At 40.1% G+C, this 9,464-nt stretch overlaps 1 protein-coding gene across 1 annotated transcript in view; it reads right to left on the reverse strand.

The window, feature by feature from the left end:
* Positions 1–8,564, reverse strand: part of eya1 (EYA transcriptional coactivator and phosphatase 1) — a 62,166-nt gene extending 53,602 nt beyond the window's left edge. Inside the window, exons 1-3 of the mRNA XM_037694137.1 lie at positions 8,341–8,564; positions 1,928–2,055; positions 1,375–1,440 (exon numbers count right to left, since the gene is read on the reverse strand). Coding sequence (XP_037550065.1) covers positions 1,375–1,440; positions 1,928–2,051 — 190 coding nt within the window. The 5' untranslated portion in view covers positions 2,052–2,055; positions 8,341–8,564. The remainder of the gene's footprint in view (positions 1–1,374; positions 1,441–1,927; positions 2,056–8,340) is intronic.
* Between the last annotated feature and the right edge of the window lie 900 nt (positions 8,565–9,464).

A 9,464-nucleotide genomic window follows, 5' to 3' on the forward strand; every position in this document is an offset into this window, starting at 1 on the left:
AGTAGTAGTTTATTTTAGTAGTCAGTAGTAGTTTATTTTAGTATTTATTGTAGTAGTAGTAAGTAGTAGTTCATTTTAGTATTTACTGCAGTAGTAGTCAGTAGTAGTTTAGTTTAGTATTTACTGTAGTAGTAGTAAGTAGTAGTTCATTTTAGTATTTATTGTAGTAGTAGTATTTTATTTTAGTATTTACTGTAGAAAGTAGTATATTTTTATTTTAGTATTTACTCTAGAAAGTAGTAGTTCATTTTAGTATTTACTGTAGTAGTAGTAAGTAAGTAGTAGTTTATTTTAGTATTTACTGTAGTAGTAATAAGTAGTAGTTCATTTTAGTTTTCACTCTAGTATTATACAAAAAAGTTCAAGACAAAAACAACTGGACTTTATTTGTAACAGAAGACGTTTCACTTACAAAAAAATTCCAGTTGTTCTTGTCTTGATCTTTTTTGAATTTACCATGTCCTGGATGACTGAGAATCTTCACCAGCGTACTGTAGTAGTTCATTTTAGTATTTATTGTAGTAGTAGTAATTAGTAGTTTATTTTAGTATTTATGTATATATATTAAGGATTTATAAACCTGCCCACACTCTTACAATATTCTAAACAATGTTTCTAAACTCTAAACGCTATTTAAATTTAAATTGTAGAGAAGATAAGCGCAGCAGGACAGCAAAGGGTTAACCCTTCACAAAGCCGCTTCAGCACAGAGCAGAAATGTGTGGGTGGCAGAGAGCGGAGATCATGACAGGCTGCAGAGGGAGCTTCTCCCTGCACCTGTGGGCTGCAAACAGGTGCAGCAGGTGCTAAATCATTTTAAATAATTTATTTTGAATAAACAATCTGGCTCATCCATCAATCAGCCAGTTTTGTGTCATGTCCAGTCTTACTTTGAAAAACCGCGAAAGAGCGAGACCGCGAAAGTCGAACCGCGAAATAGTGAGGGACCACTGTATATACTGTATATATATATATATATATATATATAGTTGTAAAGTGCATGCAGGATATGGCACACACTCAGGTCACATACCAAACAATAACCACTGTAAATAAAAACAAAATGCTCGGTTTGCAAGTGCATAATTTAACCAGTCAATAATAATAAAGTCAAGGCCAGTCGATGCCAAACCATGCTTAAAACAGAATACCACAAAAGTACCATAAACATTCATAGTTTCTTAATGAAAGGCACAATAGTTGAAGCAACTGTTGAATGTTACAGCTTTAGATTGAAGGAAGATTTTTACAAACACAAATAGCTTTTTAAGTAAGTGGCTAAAAACTGGTTTAGAAAAGCAAGGAGTGCTTTTATTTGAGTTAGGGAAGACACCAAGTATTGTCCTTTCATTGTGGCACTAAAAGTAGACAAACCTGCTGTAGACTGTGAGTTAGAACCTAACAACCAGTCTGCAGTGGTAAGCATTGTGATGTTATCACCTATGGGAAAGACAAAAACGGCAAAAGGACACATGACATGACTGAATGCTAAGTAAAGGCTGTGAATTTAGAGAAAAATAACCCCCCGAACTCCTGGCTGAGATGAACATGGAGACGGCAAGAGCTGATTTTAATAACTTGTTGGTTTAACTAAACAAAGGCTCAGATTTAAAGCGCAGGCGAATCACCTGAGCAAATAAGTACGTACAGCAGAGACCACATTCAAACCATGCTGTGGGCTTTGAATAATTACATGGTTACTTAAATAAACAGCTAATAAACACCAGAAAACAACTACTGTAGGCGCTGACGTGCAACCTACAGCTGCTCAAACAGAAAATAGTAACTATTGCAAGCAAATTTAAAGTATATTCCTAAAAAAAACGCTGCACGGATAACAGGTTTTGCTGCTTCTAAACTATTAGCGTTACATCTAAAAACAACTTCATAGTATATTTAAAACTGTGAAATATCACACAGCGTGTACCTTCAGTGCCATTGGGTGTCATGGAATTGTTAGTGATGTGCGAGTTGTCGAGGTTGGGACCATTAGGAGATTCGCTGCTTCCACTTACTCGGCTGTGAGGACTGGCGAGATCCTGCATTTCCATAGACCTGACACACACACGCACATGCACACACACACACCAAATCAGATTACACAAATCATTGTAGTTTCAGGGAAGACGCGGGCAATGCTGTGCACTCAGTGATCTGGAAAATAAACTGCAACGTCAAAAAACAAAAGACTTTATGTCTGTATGAAGAAATTATATATATACATATATATATATATCAAAACTATACTTCATGTATGATGAAATTTAAATTTTGACACAACTAAATGACTAAAAATAAAGTGAAACATGACACAAAAGCAAGGAAATTGCTAAAAAAAATTAAAAAAGTAAATACTCTAAGTTGTGATTTCTGATATTAGACTGTTTTACGTGTTTACTTTCACATTAGTCTGATGTTTCATAAGTGTTTACCACTCTGTGTGGAGATGATGACTGCTAACAGATGTTTGCTGGTTTGATGCCTAATGTGTTAAAAATGCAGCATTCTGCCTGATCGTAGGAGCCAGTGATGGGTGGATGAGAAGCTCACGAGGCATGTGTTTGCTCTGGCAAGCTCCTTAATTGTGTCTGTGTTTATACAAAAGACCACGCCACTGAAAACATTATTCTATCATGTGTGTACTTAGAGGATTTGATCGGGAGCAGACAATGGAGCAGAAGGAAGGCATGAGGGATCTGAAGTGCAACGGCCGCAAAGTCTTCTGTTCCTGTTGCAACGATTGCATGAAATTAACAGCAGAATTGTTTATTTACAGCTCGTTGCACTTGTCAAATTTATTTTACGATTTTCTACTTACGAATTTTCATAAAGGTTTAAAAAATATATATATTAAAAAAAAAAATCCAGATGCCAAATTGATTAAGACATTTAGTGTAGCTTCAGAAAAATACCCCTTTATTTTGGCTAAAAATTTACATTATTTTATATTACAAGTCCATGCTTATTTTGTCATAGTACAAAAAAACCCAACTATTTTAAAAATTGGTAATGAGAAGAAAATGACTCAGTAATGGAGGCTGCAGTGTCTTTTCCCCCCAGAGGCGTATTAATTTACTTCTGCCCTAAAATTATCGCACACTTGGAGCTGATAATGCTCGAGGATGATGCAGAGGAAGTCTAATTCTGTTTAGCTCTACGCTAATTTAGTTTGCACCAACTTTTCAGTCGTAGCCCAAAGGCTGTAAAACCAGCAGAAAAACATAATCAGAGAAACGTTACTTTACAGCACTGATGCCACACGGACATTTCACCGCCTCTTACCTGCACCTATAGGTATGAGTCTTCTAAAAGCACACTCCCTTCCTTTATTCTGCCTCCACCTGCCCCGGCAGAAACAATGTCAGCCCTTGTTTCTGACGCTCAATGTCACAGTCCGGAGCCATCCATGGCACAAAAAAGGCCTATCTGAGAAAACATTATTGTTGTTCTGCAGCAGAATGGGAAGAGAGGGGCTGGCGGGGGGAACAGAGGCTCACATTGTCTGTCTCTGAGCTGCAGCCCTGCTCCGCTGTTGTTTCCTCCTCCAGGTCCTCCCTCCTCCCTGAGCGAGGGGAGCATGGCCAAATGACGGAAAGGTGATTCATCATTGGTCTACGACAGCTGCAAACTGGATTAGCCCTCCCCCAATCAACATGCAAAGCGGCTTAGCCAAGGTAAGCAAGAAGGGTGAGGGGGGGTGAAGGTAGGCAGAGGGGTGAGGGGTTGGGGATAGAAGGGACTGAGGGGCCACGGAGTGTGGGAGAGCCTTTCTACTTTCCTGCTGCTTGGGAAGAAGATGGGACTTGTTGAGCAGAGGCAAGCCAAGCGTGACACCCCCAGCATCTTCAGCAGATCTTTCATCTGCAATTGACACTATCTGAAATTTATCAGCACTCCTGCTCCAGGCGAACTGACAGGTCCTAATGACCATCAGGGCTGCTTCCCACAGGCCTGCCCCAGCCTGCGGCCGTGACACAGCGCGAAAATACGCAGCTTCGCAACTTCACAGCCACCTCCAGTGACCGCATACGAACACACCGACGGCGACTCAACTCTTCCAGCTTCACTAAAGTTCACGCCGTTGCCTTTACCTTTAGCACGAAAAGAATCCTAACTCATGCCTGTACGTCTGCGTACACATATACGCACGCATGCAAAGGGCACCTCAGAGGCCCCATGGTGTTGTAAATGCACACACACATACACGGGGTACTTTAGAGGCCCCGAGATCAGTGGTGCATCTCAGACAATGAAGACTGGAAACAAGAACATGGAGAGCATATGGAGCCACATGTGTTTCCTATGATGCTACGAACGCCTCTATTACTCTCCGTTAGCTGACAGTTACATTTCGCTGTCCACTCCCGCTCGGCTCGCCTCTCTTTGAGCCGTACGCTTGCATGGCTATAACACTATATTAGACTTGACTCAAGCCCTCCTTGGGAATAGAGGGTCCAGAAGAAGGTCAGAGGTATTCATCTGGTCAGGAAAAAGACATATAAGGTCTTTTTTTTAAGGATTTTTTTTAATGGCTCATTGTTTACATGAGCTAGAGTAACCTGAGCTGCATGGTCTTAAGTTTTTTTTGTTTTTTTTTCAGCAGGCTTTGCTCTTCACACCAAGGCAAAGCCTTCATGAATGCCATTCTAGCTTTACATTTTGCTTTCTCCCTCCCACTGTTCATGGCACAGCGAAAATAACCAGCATTATTCATTCTCGCTATAAAAAAACCCCCTAAACATCCGCTCTTTCTCTTCCTTTCAAAAATACGCCTATTAAATATGATCGATTGAGGTAAGAGCCAAAAACAAACAAAAAAAAGAGGAACGCGTTCTGCCACAGCACATTAACAGCGATCGCTGAGTCGAGGGGGAAGTTGTGGAGAAAACGTGGGTTGATGTGGTTTCCCTGTTCAGCAGGCCAATAAAGCCATTACTGCGCTGTCTACCTCCACCAACAGGTGAAATCAGCCAGGTGAAGCTGGAGGAGCACAGATTTAACCCCCAAAACAAACCATCTCTTCTTCCCTTTCACCACCAAATATTTATTGTTCAAAAACAGAAAAGAGCATATTCAGCATATTTGATGCGCATCTCTCTTCAACCTGAACCGCCAGGTCTTTGAAGCTGCCAAGAACAAAGCTGGGCTAGATGAAGCGCTGGAAGTGTCGTCAAGAAGACAAAGTGCCACAACAAGCTTCTTTCACGCTGGTTTGCCACCCTTTTCGTTTTGCTTTACTTATTCCAAGACCTGCATTTCCAAAGGTAAATATAGCCCCCACCAAGCTTTTAGCATAAATCATCACAGCATGCAGGGTGTCTAATCTGCAGCAAATCTTTTTAGATATTTAAAACTGCGCAGCAGTTTTTACAAGTAAAATGTGGGAATTTTGTGCTGCGAATAAAATACTTGACGTTCTTTGAGTTTCTGTTGACTCAAATCGTGTGAGTCGGCCTTCGCAAAGCAACGCTCGGATCGAAATTTAACTTTAAAACGTCTAATCCCCACTTAAGCCGGTCAGCTGAGTCCACATGGTGGCCCAGGAAAAATAAATCCACTTGCAAAGAATGTAGATGCAGACAACAATTGGACACAGATGTGAGCGGAGCGAGGCAGAGTTTACAGAATGCTACACTTCATTTGTGTCTCTGAACGTGGCCAAAGAAACGACTGCTGCCAGTGAACGCAACACCGCGTCGACTGGAGATTAAATTTTTTAATTATTCAACGTTAAATACAAGGCTGTTGTCGTTAAAAAAAAAAAAAAACTAATTAGAAATTGCATGCGCTTTATAAATAGTTCTAATCAAATTGTATTAAAACGACTCAACTGAACTACATCTTTCATATAAATTACAATTTCAGCAGATTTAAAATGACATTAGAGGTTTAAAATCAACGTAATAACGCCAATAATCCAAACGTGAGACGAGTTGTTTGTTGATTTGGATTAATTTGACACTATTCTTCACGCCGCAGCCACATTCAATCTGTTAATACTGCGCTCTTCAACCTTCAAAAATTATTTCCAGAAGGCCACTTTGCCTTCGAGGGCGCCATCAAACGAGATTTAAGGTGGATGTTTTATCGCAACTCGCCGAGCACTGCGGAGCGAGGGAGACTTTACAAGGGAGAAAGCTGAAAGTAGGTCAGGGGACAAATCCTAACGATTTTGTCACCGATATGCTTCGAACTCTGTCAGTTAATTATAAAATAATGACGTTGACGACAGACGATAGCAACACTGTACATATAGTAATATTTTCAGTACCACTTTACAATAAGGCCACCCTTAATAATAATAATAATAATATGTTATGTATTGACATCATTGTATGTTCCCATACAATGGCAAAATTGGCTCTCAGATGGCTAATAAATAGTTTATAGATATGTTATTAATTCCTCTATAAACACTTTATAAATCATTAATAACTGCTTATTATGCATTAATTAAGGGTGACAGAGACTAAACTGACCAGTTCCTTGCCAAACAGTGAGCCAAATCTGATCGCCTACATATTTAATCTAGAAACATTTTAGACTAAGTTACTACCTTGTAAGCACAATAAGCATTTGTAAACCTATTTTTTTTAGGATATAATATTAGTTGTAAATACTTATAATGCAGTAATAAACCACAATATTATATGCTAAAGAAATAGGTTTACAAATGCTTATAAGGTAGTAACTTAGCCACTATTTGGCAAGAAACCGGTCAGTTTTGTCTATGTCACCCTTAATTAATGCATAATAAGCAGTTATTAATGATTTATAAAGTGTTTATAAAGGAGTTAACGTATCTGAGCCTTATTGTAAAGTGGCACCACATTTTTTTTTCTACTTTTAAAACAAAAGTAGACTAATTTACACCGATCACATTTATCAATAGACTGAAAAGGATATTAGTGTTTAGGGAGGGGTAATGGAAGTCTCATTTCCTGCTCTTTCAGCCACATATTTCACAAGTGTGTTAGCAAAACAACACCCCACGGTATTTAGTAAACAACCCACTAATCACCTACTTAATAGAAGGTCCCTACTTCCTTCTTCCTTCCCTTGTGCTCTATTTTTAAACCCCCCATCGTGCCTTCTGAAAGAGGCTGGATCATTTAATGCTCTGTGTCTTTCACCATTTTCAATCTCCAGACTAAGAGCCTGGCTGGCTAGATGCATCCAGGCATCAGTCCTTGGGCAAACAATGCCGCTGTCACCGGCACACACCGCTGCTGCACGTGCACGAAGCGCTGCAGCCAGGCAGCAAATACACAGAGCAAACAGGCCCAAATCGGGCCGACTCATTATCTGTTAATTGGATAAATAAGGTTTTTGTGTGTGAATAGCTGCAGCGGGCATTTACACAACTGCTGTCGTGTTTGTTCTCGTGAAACAGCCACTTTACAGACAAGCCTCTTCAATTCATCTCTGTCATCAGCGTGCACTTTTATAAACACCAAGGAAGGGAACTATATAAAATTAGAGGGTTACAAAAAGAGGAACAAGAATTAAAAAAAAAAAAAGTCCCACGTAATTATTCTATTTGATGTAAGCTTGTGATCAAACAGGAATTGGTCCTTCAATTAGTGACACTGGTGATTACAGTGGAGCAGCGGCGAGCGGAGGCGCTGCACGGTTCGGAGGCGAGGCCTGTTGTTTTGGGCGGACGCCGTGAGGCGTTCGAGTCTCCTCGCAGCAACCCCGGCCTCAGCAGATGGCATTAGATGTCAGCTGCTTTAACAGCGTCGCTTTTATTGGATCTGCCGGGAGAAAACGAGCGACGCTGCAAAAACACATTCTGCTTTCACTCCTTTTATACACAAATTTAAAACGCACCGAGTTAAAAGGAGATTAAGGAATATTCACTTTGGCTTCACGGCAAGTAAATAAATACTTCATTTGGATTAAATATCAATCAAACCTAAAGGTTACTATATTTCAAGTGTACATTTTCTAAATATATAAATATTTTTGTGCTCATTTATCCAATATAAACTAAGCAAATGGCAAATTTATTCATATAAATGCAAAAAGAAAAGTATTTTTTTAGGCGACAAGAAATAACATTTAAAACGTTTTTCGATTATTTTACCTTAATATTATCATTTAAAATAAAAATGTTAAAAGGTTTGGTTTAGTTAAAAAAGCAGAAGTCTTGTTTAAAACCCTTATAATTAATAAAATCATCAAGCCAAAAGTCTATTTAGTTAACCATTACTTAAGTTTTAGGTAAAAAAAAAATGGAATTTATGTTTTAATACAAATTTATCAGCTAAATTAAATCACACACACGCTCAAACACTACAATTAATTAGATTAAACATAATTAAAAGTCATACTCACTACAATTATAGATGAATCCCAGTGTGTTTATCTCCTCTTTTATCTTGGCTTAAAAAAGAGCAATCTTCTCGGAGAAAGGCTGTGCAGTCCGGCAGAAAGGACTTCTCTAAGCTCTTCTTGGCGTGTAGGTGGAATCACAACGAAACTACAAAGCTGCTTTTTTTCTTTTTCATTTTAGGTGTTGGAACCCATGGAGCCCGTGCAGCGCCGTATCTCAGGAGACTCTGCCGTATTTGAGAAAGAGTTGTCCGATTACAGCTTCAGGCGGTGACTGCTGAGTGTCTGAGAAAGAAGGGGTGAGGGGGGGGGGGGAGGAAAAAAAAAAAGAAAGAGCGAGAGTGAGAGAGGGAGGGAGGAAAGCAGTGGATGAGGGGAGGGAGAGGGGAGGCTGCTGCTGCTGTTTGAAAAAGCAGAAAAAAGTTGCTCGGTGCTCTCACAGGAAGACTTTGGGGCTGGAGGAGGCACAGGGGAGTTGTGCCCCCATATGTCATTCACTCCCAGCTTTAAGCCAAAGAGTCCTCAGATTGTATCAGTGCACACTAAAGACAATGAAACGGCACATCTCTCTGCTCACACACCCCGAGGGCTCAAACTTTTCTCCTCCACCCCCATGCCTCTATCTTGCATTTGCTCATTTTTTATTCCCACAAACCACATATCGTTTTGTTTTGCTTTCTCTGGGTAAAAGATGGATTTCTTTCTGTCACAGAAGGACTTCAGAGGGCAGACTAGGTCATTAGCTTAGGTGATGGGGAGCCAGAGGTTTAACAGCGGCCGAGTGGCTCGGCTTTGCCCGTCTCCACAGCACTCTAGTGGAAGTCCTCCATCAACACGTGCACGCAGCGTCTGTGTGCAAGGTAATGATTGCCTTCTGTCTGCTCCAGGTTATTATTTCAACTGCGCAAAGTTGCCGCACAAGGCCGCGCCGCTACCGATGAGCTAAAACTGGTGATTTATTCAGGCTGGTGATGAGGCTTGAACAGATTTAGCTACAATATGTCATGACATTATTTCTACGAATATCAGCTGTGTGTATAAAATGGTCGAGATGCCAGTGAACCGTTAAAAAATTTGTGTAATTTCCACATCATGAAAGCGCGGGTGACATACCGATCGTGATGCTG

This window comes from Nematolebias whitei, chromosome 20 (genome assembly GCF_014905685.2).
Source record: "Nematolebias whitei isolate Nwh7 chromosome 20, NemWhi1, whole genome shotgun sequence".
NCBI classification, from domain to species: domain Eukaryota; kingdom Metazoa; phylum Chordata; class Actinopteri; order Cyprinodontiformes; family Rivulidae; genus Nematolebias; species Nematolebias whitei.